At 35.6% G+C, this 23,926-nt stretch overlaps 1 protein-coding gene across 5 annotated transcripts in view; it reads left to right on the top strand.

Annotated features, from left to right (window-relative positions):
- SMARCAD1 (SNF2 related chromatin remodeling ATPase with DExD box 1) overlaps window positions 1–23,926 on the top strand; it is a 76,995-nt gene that overhangs the window by 10,812 nt on the left and 42,257 nt on the right. For 4 of the 5 annotated variants that reach the window (XM_045791991.2, XM_045791983.2, XM_045792000.2 and 1 more), the window contains exons 3-6: window positions 3,690–3,867; window positions 12,299–12,470; window positions 15,411–15,477; window positions 20,717–20,820. In XM_045791991.2, the coding sequence (XP_045647947.1) occupies window positions 3,690–3,867; window positions 12,299–12,470; window positions 15,411–15,477; window positions 20,717–20,820 (521 nt within the window). The remainder of the gene's footprint in view (window positions 1–3,689; window positions 3,868–12,298; window positions 12,471–15,410; window positions 15,478–20,716; window positions 20,821–23,926) is intronic. The other variant, XM_045792010.2, reaches the window with a different exon arrangement.

Below are 23,926 nucleotides of genomic sequence, written 5' to 3'. Positions count from 1 at the left end.
CAATGGTAGATAAAACTGCTGGTGCCTTAGCACAAATCAAGGCCAAGACTCCAAACTGTTCTAGTAGTCATTATATTCTTAAAATTTTTTAAATGTCAGTTTCACTTAAGAATGTTTTTGATAAAGCAGTAAAAATTATTAATTTTGGTAAATCTCAACTAAGCAGTAGATGTCTTTTTAATACCTTTGTGAAACAAAATGTGAACCAGCCTTTGCTGTATACTGCAGTGTGTACAGGGGTTATCTCAAGGGAAAGCATTTGAACAGTTGCTTGCAGTTCTGATTTGAACTTGTCATTTTTTTTCACCGTTTTTACTTAAAAGAATGACTGACAAACTGTAGTTAAGCAGACTTAGGTATTTAACAGACATTTTCTCAAAAATGGACAGTGATATCAAGGAAATAACTGGCCGTATGTATTGCTAGTGATAAGATTCCAATTTTCAAAGGAAAGTTTGGATTTTGGACTGTGAGTTTGACAATCCCCAGATATTTCAAGATCAATGGTGATATTAATAAACCTAATTTTTTTGATAAAATATCATGAAATGTGTCAACATTTGGAAGATCTGCATTAATCAGCAAGTGAACTGGTACTTCCAAATGACCAGTGCACACAATGTTACAAAATAATGCATGGCTTAAAGGTCCATTCAAGTGCAAGATAGACCGGTGGATTTAAATGTAATAGAACACGAAAGTTTATTCATATGGTTTCAGATTCCACATTGCAACTGACCTTTAAAAAAAACAACTACCACCTGTCAAATTTGGGTTAAGTATCAGAGAATATCCATTGTATTGTAAAAAGGTTATGAAAATACTCTTCCTTTCCTAACTGTGTAACTGTGTGAGGCATGATTTTCTTCATAAACCTAAACAAAAACAGTATATTATAATAATTGAATTGCAGAAACAGATAGAACCTAGCTGTCTTACGTTAAACCTAAGGTTTTTACAAATATAAAACAGTGCCACTCTTCTCACTAGATTGGGGGGAGAGGGATGGGATGAGGGGATATAGTTTTCATAAAAATTTGTTATTATGTAAACAGTTTAATAAAGTTTCTTAGTTTCTACTTTCTAATATGGTAATCCAGATATAACCAACATAAGCAACATAAGCAAAAGCTCTTTAGGGTCCTCAGTTTTCAAGAGTGCAAAGGGTTCTGAGTTTGAGAAATGCTATTGTATTGTAACCTTCCCTTATCCTCCGTATTATCAAACTACTTCCTCTGTTAGTCACTTACCAGTTGGGCTATGGGGATGTCACTTGGTTCAGAGCTGTGTACATGTTTAAGGTATATTTTTAGGTAGAGATAATATAGGTATGTTTAATGTATAATCTATATAATATAAAATATGTATAATATATAATAAAAATATAATATATAATACAATACAAAGTAATACATTGTATGTAGTATATGTGTGTGTATATGTATAATGTATATATTTTGATGGTATATATTACATTACCAGTAAAAGCTCTGAGTAATTGAGTACATGATGGAGAGTAAGCCAGACGTCTTTATTTTTTTTTCCTGTCTTGTTAACTAACCACATTAAGCATGAGTTTTAAAAATTGGTATGTCTTCAGTGTATATTTTGTATTATCTGTATAAAATAAGAGAAAAAAAAAGTGAGAGAAAATCAAAGATGAATATGTAATCAAGTTCAAGAAACTGTAGTTCTCCTAATACTCATTAACAGATTTTTTAGGACTCTTCTCCTCCAGACATTTAGGCATTTAAGTAGCGAACTTTAAAAAGATTTATTATTCATTTTGAATAAAGAGATTTTGAAGAAAAACAGACAATGTAAAATCATTCAAAAAGCCCTTTGAAAATATAAGAAAACAGGATGCTGGTTAACATGTTTAGCTGATATGCATTAGCTTTAGGTCAGATTTTTGATACAGTGAATATCTAGTTTTTAATTTTATGTATGATTTTTGATGTATCAGGAGCACTTTGTAAAAGCAGAATCCATATTACCCTGATACTTCATAGGAGTTGGGCTTTAATCTTGTTATTCACATACCTGTCAGAATTTGTAAGTGTCTTCATGTTTATGGCAGTTAATATAGCTATGATTTGTTCCAGTGCAGAGTTCTTCATCCAGTTTCTTCACTCAACATTTATAAAATTGTTCTGTTGGAAAAAACGTGATTTGCTTTTCAGTAGTGTTGACAGGACTTCGTCATAGGAAGTAAAATATCATTTTACTGCCCTCCAGGTTAATAGTAGTCATATAGGCCGTGGTTAATGTTATTTACAAATACAGCTCATGAGCTTCATTATAATGATTGCCAGCATTCTGTGACAGGTATTGGGGATGGCCTAAGAGTTTTGGAGTATAAGGATTTAGACCTTTATGCATGGATTTCCGATTTGTTACTTCTCCTATATGACTTTAGACAGGTTGTTTTCTCTAAATCTAGTTTATCTATAAAATGGTGATGTAATGTGTACCCTCAGGATTATTGTGAGGATTATAAATGTGCATCCCTTGAGACTTGAGTCTGACTTAGAGAATAATTAATGGCAGTGATTGTTTTTTTACATTGACACCTTTGAACTAAAGATTGATCCGGTCATTGTTTTTTAAAATACATTCACTAGACCAAGGCATTGACTACTTTTAATATGAATTTCTTAAATGTGATCTTTTCTTTGTCACATATGTAAAGGAGAATGGTGGTTTTGCTGGGAGAAGGGAGAATAATTTTGGAACTCTGCTATTGAAGAGACCTTGGTAAAATATTTTATTCACCTGTTTTGAATGAGCCAAAATTTTTAGCCTGTGAGGACTGCCATAACAAAATACGTACTGGCTGCCTTAAACAACACACCTTTATTTTGTTACACGTCTGGAGGCTGGAAACCCAGGATCAGGGTTGTTTCTTCTGAGGACTTTCTCCATGGCTTGCAGATGGCCACCTTCTCACTTTGTCCTCACATGGCCTGGCCTTCTTGCACACATCTTTTGTCTCTCTTTTCTTATGACATCAGTCATAATAGATTAGAGCCTCCACCGAAGCAGCCTCATTTTAACTAAGTCTCCTCTTTGAAGACCCTGTCTCTAAATGTGTTACATTCTGAGGTCCTGGGGGTTGAAACTTAAGAATTTTGGAGGGGCCATTATTCAGCGAATAACACCAACATTTGCGTGTAAGGTAATGTGTATTGAATACGGGCTATGTTACCAATGACCGAACTAAATGCCTAATACATATCTTTTGATTTTATATTCACATGACCCCTGTGATTATTAGCATCTCTATTTTACAGGTGAGGACACCGAGGTTTGGAGTGATTACATAACTTGACTAAGAGACAGGATTGGACTATAAGTATTTTGGGCTATAGTGTCCATGTTCATTTAGGCCAGAACTGGGTACTAGGAAATTAAAGCACAGAGAGAAGATGATGACATTTTAAAGCACAAACCTCTCTTTTGCAGTTTCCACTAGGGTCTTGCAAGTAGATTAACCTGTGAAACGGAAAATCATTTAACATCAGCCCTGGTCTGACTATTAATTTTTTCTTTAAAAACTGGTGGGAATTTTTGGTTTTAGGGTGGAAACAGTGAACAAATTAGAGACTTTAGCACATGATTATAGTTATCAAAAACAGATTTATTTTCAAGTTGCTCAGAATGCCTTTCTCCTTTTTTTTCTTTTGCAGAAGATTCTAGTGTTCCAGAAACTACAGAAAATGAAAGAAAAGCTAGTATATCATATTTCAAGAATCAAAGAGGAATACAGTATATTGATTTGTCTTCTGATAGTGAAGATATCGTTTCCCCGAATTGCTCCAGTACAGTTCAAGAGAAAAAATTCAACAAAGACACGGTGATTATAGTGTAAGCAGCTTAATAGATTCATTCATTATACTTGTCTATGTAAGAGGTTTTTCAAGAAAAAGTTATTTAATTTGAAAATTGGTTGGTGACTTCTCTCTTTTTTTCTTTCTTTTTTGCCTTTTCCCTATTGCATCTTGGTTATTTTTCCCTAACGTAGAACTGTAAAGAGGTAGTGTGTGTGTGTGTGTGTGTGTGTGTGTGTGTGTGTGTGTTTCTGGGTAACACTGATTTTTAATAAAAAGTTTAGTGAGAGCAGATAATTTAATTTTTTTAATCCTCCATAGAGAAATTTTTTTAACATATACCTTTGATCATATATAATTGCTTTATGATCTATTCTTGAGTCCCAGAGTCAAATAATTTTAACATTTTTGGGGCACATTTCTGTGGAGTAGCTTGGAGTTTGTATTATAGTCAGGTAGAAAGACAGTGAACAAATAAACAATGTAGTATGCAAAATAATAAATATTATGACCAAAAGGGAAGGAGAATAATGGAGTTCAGGGCCAGGGGTAGGGGATGTGATTTCTAAAGAGCAGAGCTGGAAAGAAGCTTTATTGAGAAGATGATGCTTGAGAAGAGATCTAAAGGGGGTAAGAAAGTGTGAACCATATGGATATGAAGGCAGAGGGCAGGAGCGGAGTATTCTGGCACTGGAAATAACTTGTTCAATGACCCTGAAAGTGGTATTATACCTGATGTTTCTAAGGAAAGTAGGGGGCAGATGAATCAGAGAGAGGGACCTAACTAAGGTCACAGGGTAAGCAGCGGGGTAGAAGAGGGATTTAATTGTTAGGCACATAGGCTATTTGGCTTTTACTCTGAGAAAGCTAACGAATGGAGTGTATGGAGCAGAGGAGTAAATTATTTCACTCACATGCTTTAAAGGTCTTTGAGACTATAGGGGAACAGTACTAGAAGCATGGATACTGTTGTAATAATGCAGGCAAGACATGATGGACACTTAAAGAAAGCTCCTGTTTATGGGGATGGTTAGAAGGGGTTAGAAACAGTATATACCTTGAAGGTAGAGCAGAGAGGTTTTATTGTTGGATTTTGGGTGGGAGAGAAAGGAGTTAAGGGTGACCCTAAGATTGGCCTGAACAAGTGGAAGGATGGAGTTACCATTAACTGAGATAAGGAAGACTGTTCGGGGTGTGGTATGGGTCCTCCTTTTGAAAGGAAAGATTGGCAGTTCAGTCTTGAACATGCTGTGATTGAGAAGACTGTTAGACATCTAGGCGGGAGATGTCAAGTAGGCAATTGGATTTGTGACATTTGAGTTTTGGGTGGAGATCTGGGTAACATCTAAATTTAGGAATTGTCAGAATACAGATTTGATATTTAAGGTCATATGATAAGATGAAATCACCAAGAGATACTAGTATACCTGAAAAAGAGATCTCCTGGTTGAAGGATTTAGGCCAGGGAAACTTGGGATTTTAGGAACAGAGAGGTAAGGAGAGATCTGTAGAGGTTCTAAGAAGGAATCGTTGTTAAGGTTAAGAGAAAAGTCAGAATGTTGTGTGCTCAGAAGCTAAGTGAAGAAAATGCGGCCGGAAGGAGCCAAGAGATCGAGACTGTCTGCTGATAATGAGAATTTCCTCTTAAAATGAACTTTTTGTAAATAAGCCATAATGAACATGCCTTTCTACTGAAATTCACTCTGAAATAAAAAATAGTGAAGATCCTGCATGGTTAAATGTGTTAGAGTCACATTTACCTGCTAAGAACAAGGTAGTTTTCTTACATTACAAGAGAAGCACTTCAAATTCAGAAATACCAATTAATATTGCACAGTACACGTATCTAATGTACATTACATATTTAAATATTACCAGTTAATCCCGATAAAGTGCTGTTCAGAAGTACTGATTTGTAAATAAGTACTATGCTCTAGAATGCTAATCAGTATACCAGTTTCTTCGCCAGGAAAGTATTACAAGGAAAAGTCAGCTCGACTAAGTGATATGCTTAGTAATGTAGTTGTTTTACCTTCTGGTGCAAGTTCCTTATCTTGTCATTGATGGGTAACAGCGTGAGGTTAGGAACGAGCAGTCAGTCCTTGGACTGTTTTTTAAGTAAGTACTTCATAGCAATTTTTTCCTCAGTATCATGTTGGAGTTTTTTTTTTTTTTTTTTTCAACAGTATCGTGTGTCTTTAGTCTCATTTAATCTGAAACAGTTTCTCAGCCTTTTTTTGTTTTTCACGTCGTTGGCCTTTGAAGGTTAAGAGGCCATTTTTTAAGGAGGTTTCTCAACTTGTACTTACCTGATTTTCTTCATGATTAAATTAGGGTTAAGTGGAAGGAATGCTACCTCAGTGTGTCATGTTACAAGGAACATTGATAGCAGTTTGTCTCTTTATTGGTGAAGTGATCTGGATCACTCAGAAACCTGCCAGCGTTCTCCCTATAGAGTTACTGTTTTCCCCTTTGTAGTGATTAATGCTACAAAAGGGAAATCAGGTAATGATCTTATTCCTTAGCAGACTTTCACTCAGTAGTTTTAGTATCTGTTGATGATTCTTACCTGAATCAGGTACTTAAATGAGGGTTGTGAATTTGTGGTATTCTAATTAACATTTCAGATCTTATACTTTAATTATTTGGTATGCTAATATAAAAAAGGGTTTTCTATTTTCTCCCCATTTATTTATATGGTATTTATATAGTGTAAGTAAATATCAAAATGGAATCATAGATACTTATTTGTTTAGCGGGTTGTAATTCATTTACTGTCATTATTCATTTTGGTGCTCAAATTGCTAACTTTTGGCAGTTGAGGGCCTTTTTAAGCAGGCTCTGATTTTGAGAGGTTCCTATCATTTTATGAGCCTTTCCCTCTGGCAAAAGATGGTCCAAACTCATACTGTCCCTACCCTAGGCCTGAATTTAGAATTAGCCATTTCTCCAAAAAACACTGGTTCCTTTTATATTTTTTTACTTTTTACTTTTTTTTTTTTTTTTTGGCACTGGTTCCTCTTAATAGAGAATGGTATTTGGAAATCTGGGGACTAGGAGTGTTCTTTCTTTGCTATTGGGCAAGGCAAGGGTTGTATCATTGTCCTTTTCAGCTATGCGGGCTAGGAAATATGAGGGGAATGTGTGTGTGTTGCTTTTTGTGTGTGTGTTTTTAAATCACAAGTTTTTAATGATAACCTTTAATTCTAATCTACCACTACAAGGCTTTTCCTTGGCTCTCCTTCTATATTTCCTTTTCTGACATTGAGAACTCTGGCTTCTTGCTTGTCAGTTTATTTCTTAACTTGCGCACTCATCCAGTATACATAAAATAGTTTCAGATTTGCTGTGATCATACCACTTGACCATTAAGCCTACTAAGTAGAGTTCAAAATTTGTTTATAGGTTTTGTCTTTAGATCGAAGGTATATGGTCAAAGTATTGGGATTATCTAACGTTTTCTCTGTTATTCATTTAAAATATAGTTCAGTTCATTAATTTCTGTTTGTATTCCTTTTAAGGTTTTTTCTTTATCCCTCTTTTAAATTTTATTTTTGAATATTTAAAATATTAAGATTTCAGAAATCAAAACTCTACATGGAATGTGCTTAGAAAAGTATTACGTCTCTCCGTTTTTCTTGTAATACCCACTGTCATCCCACCTCAGAACTAACCAGTTTAGTTTTTCATCATACTTTTTCTTTCATGTATCTTTTTTCTTTTTTCTTTTCTTTTCTTTCTTTCTTTTTCTTTCTTCCTTCCTTCCCTTTCCTTTTCCTTTTCCTTTCTTCCTGCCTTCCTTCCTTCCTTTTTTTTTTTAAAGAGAGAGAAAGAGTGCACCTCCATGTGGGGTGGAGGAGAGACAGAGGTAGAGAAAGAGAATCTTAAGCAGGCTCCATGCTCAGTGTAGAGCCCTACTAGGGGCTCAATCTCACGACCCTGAAATCCTGACCTGAGCCAAAATCAAGAGTTGGGAGAGTTGGACACTTAACCAACTGAGCCACCCAGGCGCCCCTCTTTGTTCTTGTTTCTTACACAAAAGATAGCACACTACATGAATGCATGCATACATACATACTCTTTTGATACTTGTTTTATTCACTTAGGTATAGATCCTAGAAGTCGTGTCCGTTTATAGAAACCTATATTCTTTTTCATACTCCATAGTACTGCACTGTGTGAATGTTCCATAGTTATAATCAGTACCCATGAATGGGCTATTTTGGTTATCATTTCTTTTTTTTTTTTTTTAAAAGATTTTATTTATTTATTCGACAGAGATAGAAACAGCCAGCGAGAGAGGGAACACAAGCAGGGGGAGTGGGAGAGGAAGAAGCAGGCTCATAGCGGAGGAGCCTGATGTGGGGCTTGATCCCGGAATGCCGGGATCACGCCCTGAGCCGAAGGCAGACACTTAACCGCTGTGCCACCCAGGCGCCCCTTGGTTATCATTTCTTAACCTTAACGTTGACAGTTTGGGCCAGACAATTCTTTGGGGGGCTTCTTTCCTGTGCATTGCAGGATGTCTTGCAGAATCTGTGATCTCTACTCACTACATGCTAGTAGCACCTCCCTAGTCAAAACAAGCAAAAATGTCTCCAGGCATTGCCACGTGTTCTCTTGGGGTAAAATCACCCCCCTTTTGATAAGCGCTGGTGTTGATAATAGAAACTGGCAGTTGATGAAATCTCCTAAGAATTATTAGTAGACGAGAAGGAGCTGAAAAGATAGAATCCTAGGAAACACCAGCAATTCACAAATGTGAACAAAAGGAGGAAAGCCTTCTTTGGAGATTAAGGACAGGTGAAGAGGTAAAGGAAAATCAGAAATACTAATGTTGTAAAACCGATGGCGTGAGGGTGGGTGTAGGGCCAGATTTTCAGAGATTTGTCAGCAGCGTATGGGACTACAGAGGAGTAGATAACCAGTGAAAGGTTTTTATTACATTTGACATTTTCGAGGATATTATTGCCTTGGTAAAAACAATTTCATTGAAATCGGTTGGGCAAAAGGTAATAAAACATTGAGAGGAGAACTATACAGGAAATGAGCAAGTAGATAATCGGTCTTATAAAATTCGTTAAGGAGAGGAGAATTTGCTTATTTCCGTGCTTGTGTCCACAGTTCCTAGAGTTCCTGGCACATGGAATTAGTTAGTTAATGCGTCTTGTCTTGAGCTCATTGTAGGCTTGGGAGGAAGAGCTCAGGGAGAGAGAGGAGACTGGGAAGAGAAGATAGTAGATGGTTGAAGCAGGGTCCTGTAGGAACTAGAAAGGGCTGGAATCCCTTAGCACTGAGAGGGGACTTTACCTTCAGTAGAAGGGAAGAACTTTATCTGAGACCAGATAAAAGAACACAAAGTAGTCAGCTCTTGTTTTTGTAGATTTTTTTCTTTTATTTTTAAATTTTCAGGCATAAAATAAAATAATAGACAATGAACATTCATGTACCTACCACCTAGACTTAACATTTGTTAATATTGTTAATGAAATAATGTTTGCTTCATTGTTTCATCTATTATTATTATTGGCCTGGAGTATTTTATTTTATTTTTTCTTTTTACATTTTTTATTATGTTATGTTAGTCACCATATAGTACATCATTAGTTTTTGATGTAGCGTTCCATGATTCGTTGTTTGCATTTAACACCCAGTGCTCCATGCAATATATGCCCTCCTTAATACCCATCACCAGGCTAGCCCATACCCCCAACCCCCTCCCCTCTGAAACCCTCAGTTTGTTTCCCAGAGTCCATAGTCTGTCGTGGTTCATTCCCCCTTCTGTTTACCCCCCCTTCATTCTTCCCTTCCTTCTCCTACCGATCTCCCTGCTATTCCTTGTGTTCCACAAATGACTGAAACTATATGATAATTGTCTTTCTCTGCTTGACTTATTTCACTTGGCATAATCTCCTCCATTCCCATCCATATTGCCGCAAATATTGGATAATCGTTCTTTCTGATGGCTTAGTAATATTCCATTGTATATATGGACCACATCTTCTATATCCATTCATCTGTTGAAGGGCATCTCGGCTCCTTCCACAGTTTAGCTGTTGTGGACAATGCTGCTATGAACATTGGGGTGCATATGGCCTTTCTCTTCACTACATCTGTATCTTAGGGGTAATTACCCAGTAGTGCAATTGCTGGGTCATAGGGTAGCTCTATTTTTAACTTTTTGAGGGACCTCCACACTGTTTTCCAAAGTGGCTGTACCAATTTGCATTCCCACCAACAGTGTAAGAGGGTTCCCCTTTCTCCACATCCTCTCCAACATTCGTTGTTTCTTGCCTTGTCCATTTTTGCCATTCTAACTGGTGTAAGGTGGTATCTCAATGTGGTTTTGATTTGAATTTCCCTGATGGCTAATGATTTTGAACAATTTTTCATGTGTCTGTTAGCCGTTTGTATGTCTTCATTGGAAAAGTGTCTGTTCATATATTCTCATTTTTTGATTTGATTATTTGTTTCTCGTGTATTGAGTTTGAGAAATTCTTTATAGGTCTTGGATGGCCTGGAGTATTTTAAAGTAAATTATGGACATTCCAACATTTCTACCCCTAATACTTGGTGATATGTCTTTCTCCTCCCCAAAACCCAATGCCAATCAGTGATCAGTTCTCTAATATCATCTAATTCCCATTTTATATTCTTGTGTTTTTTTAAATTAAGTTTTTATTTATTTGGGAGAGAATGAGCACAAGTTGGGGGAGGAGCAGAGGGAAAGGGACAAGCAGACTTGGCCCCGAGTGCGGAGCCTGACTGGGGGCTTGATCCCACGACCCTGAGATTATGACCTGAGCTGAAACCAAGAGTTGGTTGTTTAGCCAGCTAAGCCACCTACATGTCCCTACATTCATGTGTTTTATACCAGCTTTTTCAAACCAGGATCCAAACAAGAAGCATCCACTGTATTCACATGTTAAAACTCCTGACTTTCTTTCGATCTTAAAGGGTCCTCTCCCCTCCTCTTTTTTAAGGATTTTAACTTACTGAAGAAGTAGAATCTTTTCTTTGAGAAAATAGTTTTTTCTGATTGTTTCCTCATGACGGTATTGAATTTATTCCTCTCTCACATGTATTTCCTGCAAGCTGAACAGTTAATCCAAGGCATGGTAAGATTGGTAGTTAGTATAAATATTTAGTACAGCAGGAGGCACACCAGTTCATCCCACCAGATTGTGAATCTGATCATTAGGTTAAGGTGATGGCTAGCAGAGTAAGAACCTTTGAAAGTGGTTTTCTAGGGCAGAAATTGTGAGAAGATTCCGACCTGAATGCTTTCATTTTCTCCGTGAACTAGGTGGCAAAATTGGGAATGTGACCAGAGTGAGGCAGAATGAGCATTAAGAGTTGAGGACATGAAGAATGAGAGGTCTGGGTATAATGGAAAGGGAGATGCTCGTAATCGCATTCAGATACTGAAGGACATTCCTTCTGGAAAGGAAGTGATTTATTTTACCTTGTTACTTTGGAGCATTTTCTCAAAAGCCGGGTTCAAGAAGTCAACCTAGAAGTCTGTTAAAATACATATTCCTGGTCCTTGGGGATCTGTCTGCTTTTAAATATTTTGGGGGATGCTCAGGTAAAACTAGTATCCTAACCAGTACAGCTGAACTAAGATGAATAGATACAGTGAATTATTACAATACAGATTCTGTATATGTTTCCCAAAATAGATGAGCTGTATAGCAAAGTCTGCATTCTCTGACACTAGGAACGTACTTAACTAAATTCCCAGCTTGCTTTCTCTGATCCTTCTAACTTCTGTCCATTTGTTCTACTTCTATTTTCTGATCTCCAGAATGGCTACCATGGTAGAAAACCAAAATTTCCAAATGAGATTTTTGTTTGTTTGGGAGATAGATTATTAAAATTTGGCTCCAAATGTCTTTTATAGGATTAACATATAACTTGAGGTGGAATGAGATTAACGTTAGTTGTAGAGTAACACCTCACACGGAATAAATGCTCCTTGTCTGCTGAAGAAATGTTTTCTTCTTGGCAGAGATTCTGGTACTCAGTGGGACCATTAGGATTTTAACACTTAGATTCTGATCAGCTAGGTAGGCCATGAAAATGCTTTTATCTTTGTAGTAATGTAGGCTTTATAGTTTCTCAAGAGCAACCTGACAAGGTTCATCTGATACACAGAGTAGAGTACAGGTAAAAAAAGGAAAGATAAAGTGGGCATGCAATACATGTGTGTACCTTAAAATAAATGCCAGGTGTTTTATTGTTCTTTTCCATCCCACCCCAGGTAATATGAGATATTTTTAAAGTATGCTGACTCTGGGAATGTAGATTTATATATATAACCATACTGAAATGAAAAAAGTTTTTAAATCTTTGACAAAGTTTACATTCTTATTGAAAAGAATTGCTGTATTACATATATATATGATTCTAATAAAATAATAGTAATACATCAAAATACTGTTTTTTTCCTCTGAAAATATTTTTAGTTCTGAGCCATCTGAAGATGAAGAGTCCCAGGGCCTTCCTACCATGGCAGGTAGAAATACTGATGATATTTCAGAATTGGAAGACCTTTCGGAATTGGAAGACCTTAAAGACGCTAAACTTCAGACCTTGAAGGAACTTTTCCCACAAAGAAGTGACAATGATTTACTTAAGGTTATACCCTTTTATAGTAATTGGTTATTGTAGCTGTAATGATGTTTTTAGTACTGTATTTAGTGGATAGTCATTTTTTTAAAGAAGTCTTATGTGAGGTAATTAACTTTTATTTTATGTAGTAAAAGTAAATGCCAGAGATTTACTTTTTGGGAGTCTTAACTTTTTAAATAGGTAAGGTTATTCACCTACAAATAATATAATAATATATAATATTTCCCTTAATAGCTCACATAGCTTGTGAAATTTTTTTTGTGCTTAGTTCTGAAGTAGGGACTCCCGGTCTCCCACTAGAAACTCAGAAATGTCAGGAGGCTTTTTTTTGGTGGGGGGGTCTTTATAATGACAAAGGGTTGCTATTGATAGTTAATACCAGGGGACCAGGGACACTAAACGCCCTGCAGTACTGAGGGTGGTCCTGCAGAACAAAAGAATTATCCTGTGAATAGCACTCTTGCTGAGAAACATTGATTGAATTATATACAACAAAATCAGTGGCAGTATTTGGACTGTAGTAGGTATCTTTATAAGAGCACATAAAAATTGACCATTCAATTAAATTTCAGGTAGAGAATAAATCTCTGAAGATTACTAGTTATCTTCATCAAATAAATAGGTTATTTCTAGCTCGATCACTTAGTTGAATGACCCTAGGAGGATCATTTAATTGCAGGTTTATGTTTTTCACATTTGTATCTGTCATGACCACCACCATCTCCAGTCTGAACCTTAGGAGGTACCATATCTGTATGGGGTAGGCAGGTAACTTTGAAGTGGTGGGCACTGGTATATCGTAGAGCATATGCTCTTTCTGAAATGGGTAGCTGCTGTCTAGTGCCGGCAGGATATGGCCATGTGATATTAATGGTGGCCCATTTTTATTAGGTTTCAGAGTTTCCAAATAAAGTGAAAAGGCTGTTATTTACTGTTGATCAATTTAATAGCTTCCTTACCTACTTGAAGTGTTTAATTTAGTGGTTTTTAATATATTTACAAAATTGTGCAGTTATCACCATACTTTAATTTTAGAACATTTTAATCTTTCCAAAGAGAAACTTTTTAAACAAGATTTTATCTGTCCGAGAGAGAGTGTGTCCATGAGCAGGGGGAGGGGCAGGCAGAGGGAGAAGCAGGCTCCCTGCCTGGCAAGGAGCCCTATGTGGGACTGGATTCCAGGACTCCAGGATCATGACCTGAGCCAAAGGCAGACGCTTGACCAACTGAGTTTCCCAGGTGTCCCCAAAAAGAAACTCTGTATTCATTAACAGTCATTCTGCATTTCCCTCCTCTTTCTTTAGGCAGCCACTAGTCTCTGTCTTTATAGATTTGTCTATTCTTGACATTTTATATAAATGGGATTATATGTGATCTTTTATGATCTGACTTGTGAACTGGCTTCATTCACTTAGCAAAAGGGTGTCAGGTTCATCCATGTTGTATCAGTACTTCATTAACTTTTTATGGTAACTTTTTTTTTTTAAGATTTTATTAATTTGAGAGAGAACATGAGAGGGGGGAGGGGCTGAGGGAGAAGCAGACACCCCACTGAGGAGGGAGCTGGACACAGGGCTCAATCCCAGGACCCTGGGATCATGACCTGAGCTGAAGGCAGCCGCTTAGCCAACTGAGCCACCCAGGCTGCCCCTATGGTAACTAATTTAAAGAAGGAAGTACTATGCAGGCTAAACAATGTGTCTGAACTGAAAGTGGTGCTGGACCTGCTAGTTTTAAATAAATAGAATAAATTACTACTATTCTCCGTTATCTTTAGCATGAATCTTTTTTTCCCCCAAAATAAATTTGATACCTTCTTACTGTTAGCTAAATGAAACTTTAGTGGTATCTTGAGTTTGCACCCTGCCAGGAGTGTTATTTTCCTCTGGATGTGATTTTTTTCTAGAATAAGAAGACAATAAATGTAGCGACTAGTAACTACAGGGGCTGCTTATAGTGTTGGAAATAGCTTCCAACAGAATAAACATGATGGAGTATTAAATATTCAGAGGAACAAATCTCTGTTTAAAAATACTTTAGCCTGATTGCTAATTGTTCACGTAGTTAAGAGTACTTTTCTTCTGTAAGAATATTTATCTCTAATTTTATAATTACAGTGGGAAAATAAGATTGATACACAGAATTTGTATGCATATTTCATTAATCACTATTTGAAAATTTAGGGAATTTAGTGTATCACTGCGAAGCAGAGCACTCTTGAAGTACTCTGCAAAGGCTCTTACACCCATATAAGATTTCAAGAAGCTGTAACATACAGTTTAGTCCTAGACTTAATAAGAATATGCTTTGACTGTTTTGAAAATGAAGAGAGGCTTACAGGATATTAAAGGATCCAAGATTAGGAAAACTAGTAGAAGAGAGCACTCTTAACTGTAGCAAGGGAAAAATATAGGATGTTCAGTTTCTTTTGAAATGCAGAATGTTATAGATCAGTACAAAAAATTATATATTGAGGTTATTAATTATATAAATAGTATATCAGTATGTTCTTGAATAAATTCAGGCAATTCAGAAATAGAGGAAAAATCAAAAAAGAACCTTTCGTCCCACTCATCTTAAGAAGTATTAGATTTAAAAAAATGATCACAGACTTGTGGTTCATTTTTTCATAAATAAAGAAGGAATAATTCAGATGTCTACTAGTATCCCTCCTCCTTCTCTCTCCATTCTCTCTCTCTCTCTCTCTCTCTCTCACTCTCACTGCGTGGACACATAAACACATAATAAGTAGGGAGTTTTTAAGGTTTTAATGTAGAACTTTGCAATTAAAAATTAAAATAAAACTTTGAATATGCTGTATATATTCACTACATAGGGATGACGAATAAGTTCAGTAACATTTTAAGATGTGCTTACATTGTACAGACTTATGTGAGATAATTCTTAAAGTGTTATTTTTAAAACAGTCTTTTCTCGTTCTGTTAGTTGATTGAATCAACAAGCACTATGGATGGAGCAATTGCTGCCGCCTTGCTGATGTTTGGTGATGCAGGTAGGCCTCACTTCGTTTCTAGCCATATCGATTTATTAGTTTTATAGTAATAAATATCTTCACATTTTTAATAGTTGCTCTGCAATTTTCCAAGCACCTTCATGAATTCTTACAGGAACCTTATGAGTTATTAATAGCTTCAGTTTTTTTTAAATGAAGAAACTGAAGCTGAAGAAGGTTAAGTGACTTACCTGAGGTCATACAGCTATTTGGGAACCAAATTTTTTAGGCTGATTTTTTTTTTTTTTCCCCTAGGGAGGGGGCAGGTTTTCATTGGTAATTTTGCTTGTTTTCTACAGATCAAATCTCATAACAGTGAAGTTTTGGAAGGTATATTTTCTTTCTTAAGTGTCCTTTCTAATTGCATTGTGGTTTTATTTACAGGTCTACAAATCTGAGTCAGTAGGAACATAATGTCTTGTGGAAAGTCCTAGCTGGTAATCAGCATTCCTTCATTTAGTAAATATTTATGCTATGTTCCAGGCTTGGGATACAAAAATAAATGCATTTGAAGGAGCTTGCAGTATAAAAGCACCTCCAATTTTTTTTTTTTTAAAAGCAAATACTGTGTTGGGTTTTTTTTCCCCCTAACTTATATATACCAAACAACTAAAAATAACCTAATATCCCACTACCAAAAAAGTATTTAAGGAGTGAAAGCAAACCCACACTCCATTAACCACTCTTCAGTTTGCTTTGTATCATTTTCAGCTTTTCCTATGCTTGTACCTACCATTACACAACACACGCGCACACTTTTAATTAGGAAATGCACTAATGGTATTGGTTTGCCTTTTTTAAAAAATCACTTGATGATTTATCATGGATAACTTGTCAGAACAATCAGATTTATCCAATTTTAAAATATGGTCCCATAACATTCCTCTATAACTACCCATATTACTGCTTTATTAACTATTTCTCTGTTACAAATTAGCATTTAACTTCCATTATTTTGTTATTATAGTACTAAAGTAAATACCCTTATAAGGAAATCTTTATGTTATTATTTCTGTAGACTAAATTTCAAACTGGGATGCTGAATCAAAGAATATACACATGTGAAAGTTTAATATGTACTTCCATGTTACTTTTTTAAAGGTTGTGCTAATTTGTTTTTTCATCAGTATTGTGTAATAAATGCCCATTTCCCTCAGTGGATTTTTTAGCTTTTTAAAAATTTTTGAAACTTTAAAATATATATGCCAAAATAGAAGATCGCATAGTGTGTTCCCATGGGCCTGTCACCCCTCTTCAACAAGTATCTACCTCACTTTTACCATGAACTAAGTAGATTCTATTGGAGTGCATTCCAAAGATGAAATTGTTTCATTCATATGCAGTATTTTAAATCTTTCATTTTCTTCAGTTTGAGCAAGGGAATAGTATGGTGTTGTGTGGGTGCTATCTACATAGGACGTTAAGATTCTTCATTTTCTTCCACTTACTAGCTGTGTGACCTTGGGCAGTGTTGCCTAACTCTTCCATGTCTCTGTTTCCTTAGCAGCAAAGTAGTGTTATAATAGTACTGAACTCATAGTTTGTTGTGAAAAAGTGATAAAGTTAATATAAATTTCTTCCTGTAGTGTGTGGCACATAATAAGTACTATGTTAGCAGTCGTTTGTTCTTACGGGCCATCTGATGATAGAAAATGGTATAGGAGAAGGTTGACTGTATTTCCTTCATTACCATAGCCCTAACACTTATTGTAAAAGTTTCTGAAAAATGGTAGACTCCTTGAACATTTGCTGAGTTGCAGAATGGTTTGGGAAATTTTACATATACTTTCTTGTTCTTGTGATATCTCAGCATTTGATAATCTTTCCAAATTATGTAGAAAAAAACTTTATTCCATAATTGTGTCTAGTCTTTTTCTCTTAAGCAACTTATATCATTCAGCTTACTCATTATTTTAACAAATGCTTATTGTGCATCTACTACTAGGTGCCACATGCTATTTTAGGCATCGAAGATACATAAGGAAACAAAATGGACAAAACCTTTGCCTTCATGGAGTTCACAATCCTCATTAAATTTGAACTTCATCTGAGTTTTTTTCTTCTTCTCATTCTTACACTGTACACTGATATTATTTCTTATTTAAAAATATTTTCGGGGCACCTGGGTAGCTCAGTCGGTTAAGGGTCTGACTCTTGATCTCAGCTCAGGTCTTGGTCTCAGGGTTGTGAGTTCAAGCCCTGCATTATTCTCCATGCGCAGCATGGAGCCTATTTAATGATAGTAATAATAAAAAAAAAAATAAATATTTTCAAGTGGAAAGTTACAAGGAAAGAAGAAATCAGGGTTTTCTTGTTTTTAAAGTAGGCTTCCATGCCTCATCTTGGAATGGACTAGACTGTCGTATCAGTCATCTTCATCTTCATCTTTATTACTTTACACTTCTGAGGTGATGGAGAGAATGACAGCTTGGCCTCACCAACATAAGATAGCCTTCAATATACAGTATCATTAAGACAGGAAACTATTTTGGATATATTAGGATAGTTTTCCCAAAAAAGGCCTTTTTAAATATCTGTAAGATATTTTGGACCATTCTGTACATCATGATGTTGGATATTGGTTTTAACACAAGTTATAATCTCTTAACAGATAATATTTCACATATTAAAAAGTACGGGTACCTTTTATGCACTGCTTTCTGAAAGTTTTCGTTTAGGGATACTAGGTTACAAAAACAAAAAATAATATATATATATACAAAGTTTTTACCCTGTTTTAAAATGTAATAATAAGAATTTATCGGTGTTGTCAGGAGTCTAGCTATTTCTTCCACTTCTCTATGTTTGTAGAAAAATAAGCAAAACATTTTTAGGTGATTGTGATCCTTTTATATTTCTGCTTTGTAACCTTTTCATTTATTAGAGACATCTTTCCATGCTTATTGTTAGAAGTCTACCTTATTTATAAGAGTGGGATTTATGCATATATTCTGATTTGTTTAATATTCTGGGCATTTAGACAGAATTCTTGTATGTATACTTAAGCACACATTTCCATCAGTTCTGTCGAATAAATTCCTAGAGAAGGAATTGTTGGACTAAAAGAAATCTAAAATTCTGAGATGTATTATTTACATTGCCTTCCAGAAAGGGCATAACAATGCATAATGTTTAAAAGTGCCTTGTTGCCTGTGGTCTGCTTAGAGTGGCTATTTACTACTCTTTTTTAATGGATAAAAATACTGGTATTTTTAAATTTTACCTGTTTTTTAATTATTAATGAAGTTTAGCATCTTTTCATTTTCTTTTCCTGTTGAACTGCCTATATGTGTTGTCTATTTTCCTTTTACAGTTTTATGTTTTATTTTTTATTGTTAAATACTGAACTTAGATGAAATTCATTTTCATCTGGGGTATGAGGTACAATTTTAACTTTTTTTTTTCTGAAATTGATGATGGGTGCTCCCAGTAAAAGATGGGAATTTATGAAACACAATTTGGAAGTGATATTCAGTGGAAAATATTAGTTTGTTTTCTTTGGATATATGCAAAAAATTTTTTTATTAAAGTATAGCAGTGTTTCATGAGTTTCAGGTGTACAACAGTGATACAACAACTGTGCCTTACGCTGCACTGCCACACAGCGCAGGGAATATAGTCAGTGATAGCATTGTATGGTGACAAACGGTAGCTACACTTGAGGTGAGCACAGTGTAACACAGATACATCCAAATTTTTAATTAATTATAAATAGAGTAGATTTAGATGTAGGCAGCATTGTGTGCTGTTATGTAACCTTTTCGTACTAAAATTTTAGATTTGCATTTTCTCCCCCACATTTTCAAATTTTTTGCCTGTAGCTTCTTTAAATACATGTAAATATTTGGTGTCATAATATTAACAAAAAGGAAAGATGTTTAAACAGATAATTAAGGTTGAAGAATCCTTTATTGACAAAACAAAGTTTTTGTTCTTTTAGGAAAGAAACCTGTCTAGGTGACATGGCATAAATCATCTAGTTTGAAGTTTTTTTCAGACTTAGACTATTACTAACACTGCTCACCCTACCCCAATAAATAGATGGGTAATAACCCCTTTTTAAAGTGGATAATGGGAATTAGTTGGTTTCTGCAGAATGCACATTTACTTTATGAAATAAATTGGAAGATAAAAATTTAACCATTCACACTTACATGAAATTATACTTCAAAACGTTAATAACATTTGCTCACTTTGTTACAACTATACTATAAAATTTTTAGGCTTTCAGCTTAAAAGCTGTCATGTTTATATTTAGTTTGAATATTGTACTTCTACAAGTTTCATTTCTAACAGCAAAGTTAGGGTACTGATTTAATACTGTACTTTCGTAAGCTTTAGCAGATGGTTTCATATTAGCACAGAAGTATGTCTGAGGAATTCGCTTTCTGAAAGTAAAAGTATATAAGAAATAGATAAATGTATTCAAAGTACAAATATGTAATATAGCTTCCTTTTTTAGTTTAAGATTTTATTTTTACATTGTCTCTACACCTAGTGTGGGGCTTGAATTTACAACGCTGAGACTGAGTCATGTGCTCTACCTACTGAGCCAGCCATGCGCCCCTGTAATATAGCTTCTTAAGGTCGTGTAGTTTGAGCTTTTCTTTCAGTTATGACAGAATATGTAAATTTTCTATCGCTGTTAACAGCTTCTGTGTTACACTCTCTTGGTTTTAGGTTAAGAGCATTAATCGCTTGAGCTGTCTATATATCACTTCCTCCTCATTTGTTAAATGAGAAAGACTGTTACCTACTTTGTAAGTGTATTGTGAAAGATTAATGAAACAACCGTTAATAAAAGCCCTTTGCAAAGGCTGGTACATAGTAAACAGTTATTGGTATCAGTGATGGTATTCAATAAACTGTACTTGATAGGGCTCATTTTTTTTTCACTGCTGAACACTCAGTCACTGGGGAGAACCCTTTCCTTTCAATATTGCTCTGTAGAATTACCCGTCAGTTTAGTGATTTATGTTATTGTTAAATAACATGATGGTTTACAAATAACATTATTACAGTGATTTCTACTTTTGAAAGACTGATAAGAGTCTCTATTTTTCCTTTAATTCAGTTGACATTTTTTGAGTACACATGATATGTAGAAGAAATAACATTGGACCTGATGTCAAGAGAACTGTCTACACATGTATTCATTGTAATAACATTTTTGCCTTTATTTTGCATTAATGCTTCTTATAATAACTGTGCAGACTTTGATTGTTCTTCTCTGTTTTAGAAGGTGGTGGACCCAGGAAAAGAAAATTATCTTCTTCTTCAGAGCCATATGAGGAAGATGAATTTAATGATGATCAGTCTATAAAAAAGAAAAGACTGGATCATGTAAGTTACATTTGAATTGCAGTATCAAAATCAGCTGTTAGGCATAGAATATCTTGAATCTGTGAATATTAGACCTATGTGAATCAGTCCTTTTTCACAACCAAATCAGAATGTGTTTGCATTTCCTTTACGACTTCTTGCTTTCTTTTTAATTTATCTGGTATTAATTGCTTATCTCTGAGTTATAAAATCAATTATTAATGATATTCTAGTGGCATGATGAAGTAACTTTGGGAAAATATACTTTTAATATATAGTTGAACACTTGGGAAAAACAGCTGTTACCACCACCAGCACCATTTCCTCCTCCTCAGTGATAGTTATTTATAATTCTTCTAGATGACATCTTTGATATTTAACTGCTTATCTAAAAATAATTACAGTTATGCTTTTATTGGGTTACTCTATAGTTTTCCATTAACTTTCTACGTTATGAGTAGAACTACTGAGAGGCCTCCCAGTGGAACCAGACATAGTCTTCCTGTCTGCATTCAAGACAGCACAATTTCTTCTTGGTAATCAAAATCAAAATCAGTTACCCCAACTAGTATAGTAACTTTTTGTTTTAACCTATAATTTATTTATTTATTTATTTATTTTTTAAAAGATTTTATTTATTTATTCGACAGAGATAGAGACAGCCAGCGAGAGAGGAAACACAAGCAGGGGGAGTGGGAGAGGAAGAAGCAGGCTCATAGTGGAAGAGCCTGATGTGGGGCTCGATCCCACAACGCCGGGATCACGCCCTGAGCCGAAGGCAGACGCCTAACCGCTGTGCCACCCAGGCGCCCCTAACCTGTAATTTAATGGTATAAGAAGCCCAAAGTAGCCAGGGGGCAATCTCTAACCCTAATTTAATGAGACTGTTGTTAATGTCCCTACATAGAAACATTTTTTCTGAAGAACTAATACTGACAGGAAGTAAAAATTCTGTGAGTGGGTTTTTCAGGTGTAGTATAACAGCTGTAGTGTAAGACACTAGTCCCAGATTATATAGATCTATATATAATGGCTGTGGGGAAAATGGCGTCATACTGATTGCTGATTCAAAGTATTTACTTTCTTCGTACATCCTGTTGAATAACACATCAGTCTTGGGTGTTCTCTATAAGATCATTTGCTGAATTTTCACTAAGTGGTACCACTGTTCTATAAGCCTGCTGCTTCTAAGTACTGAGGCACATGGTGAAATCACTGAACTTGGGCATGAATTCATTGATGCACTTTTCGTAGGTCCCTGGTCAGGAACATTATGGTGTCACAGTGTACTATGTGAATTAGGTTTTCTGTATATCTGTATATGATATGTTAGTTTCCTCTTTCCCAAACTTCTGGTCTCTGATCTTTTACTCTCCTTCTTGGTTTCTGTCCATAATATATCATAGCTCTGTACATCTAGCCATCTCTTTCTATACAAATTGGACATAAGATGTATTGCCCAACATTGTGCACAGGGCTACTCTTTAAAATGAGGTTAAATCATAGCAGTTATTTACTTCACTTCGGGCTTCTTCTAACAGTATATAAACCTCTTGAAAAAAGTTCAAGGTTTTCCCTCATTTTATTTGATTATAAAGAATTCCCAAAAGTGCCATAGATACTGGTTGAAGGAGGGGTAGCAGTAAAGCAGAAGTAGGTACAATGGGAATCTGGGACTGCTGTACGTGCAACTTACTTATGCCTCCTGAATGTGCTCAAGTTCAATTTCAGTCTGCCATTTTGATGATGGGTTGCTGCCATTCATGCTCAGTTTTAGGCTTGGTAGATCAGATCGTAAGATCATGTAACAGCTCAGGTCTCATGGTCATCTGATGTCCCATGGTCAACCATTCTGTTCCTATCAGGACTCCCTATCAAGCCAACAATTGTTTCACAAAAAGAGATCAGTCCATTCGGTTTTTAAAATGTGAATTTGTTCCAGTGCAGTAAAAAATGTTAAACAGCAATTTTAGTGTAACCTAAATTTTGTGTTACTTATGTACTGTTTCGTTCATGAGAAGTACTGGGTGAACACAGAACACTGTACCCAGCTGCACTGGGCCACATAGGAATACATAAAATGCACGCACCCCAGACATCTACTGGCTGCCTCATTTTACCATGTTTATTATCCCATGAGGTGGTATTTTGCTATTCTTTCACATTGGTGAACTTTTCTATTTGGAAAAAAAGCACCTATTCAGCATCCCAAACATATCTAAGGACTCTCGGTCAAAAATACCGGGCAGTACATAGAAAAGGAAAGTTTAAGTGTTGAAGAAAAGCTTGAAACAGACATTTGGGAAGAAATGAGAATATGTGCTATATCCTGAGCAACAGGCATAAAGGAATCCACATTGTGGAGCATCAGAGACAGTGCCACAAATACAATACTGCTGGACTGTCATGAAATGCTGGGAAGTCGGTAAGGATAGGCGTAAAGAAATAGGAGAAAAGAAAATTGTTGAGTGTTTGAATTAAAGATCAAAGAGTAAAAAAGTCAGGAACAAGCTTTTCCGTATGGATCTTTATATACAAAGCCTTTGTAAGGAAATAATTGTATCCTGCAGAAGTAGCTTCTTTTGGTGCCACTAGTGGTTGCTTCAGTAGTTTCAAACAGTGCTGCAAATTCCTAAGCCATCAACTGTCACACACAAGTGATGAGTGCGGATGGGAAGGCTGCAAAAGAATTTTCCAGGTGTGATATACAGGTAAGCTAAAGGAAGCAACTGTACACCAAATTAAACTCTCAGTTTTGATGAAACAGGTATCTGTTATGAATGCCTGCCTTCCAGGTCTCAAATTTGAAAGACAGAAAACAGGAATTAGGGCTTTGAAAGATAGCGTTACTGTGATGTTCAGCACTCGTGCCAGGTAGAGACTTAGAGCTAAAACCAGTAGTAGTTTATTACTCACCAAACTGAGCTGAGCCTTTTAAAAGACATAAAGTCAGCCTTAGAGTTCACTACAGGTATAGGAAAAATGGATGGATTGCCCAAATCTGCATTGATATTTTTACTAAATTCTTGTTTGTTGCAAGAGAATTATTGTAAAAACAAAAACGAATGAAAAAACTTTCCTTAAAAACTCTTAATCATCAAGCCTGCCTATTTACAAAAACTGAACT

This window comes from Ursus americanus, chromosome 8 (assembly GCF_024610735.1).
Source record: "Ursus americanus isolate L20-20 chromosome 8, mUrsAme1.1.p, whole genome shotgun sequence".
NCBI classification, from domain to species: Eukaryota; Metazoa; Chordata; class Mammalia; order Carnivora; family Ursidae; genus Ursus; species Ursus americanus.
Note: the sequence above shows the minus strand (reverse complement) of the source record. Positions and strands in the feature narration are given on the sequence as shown.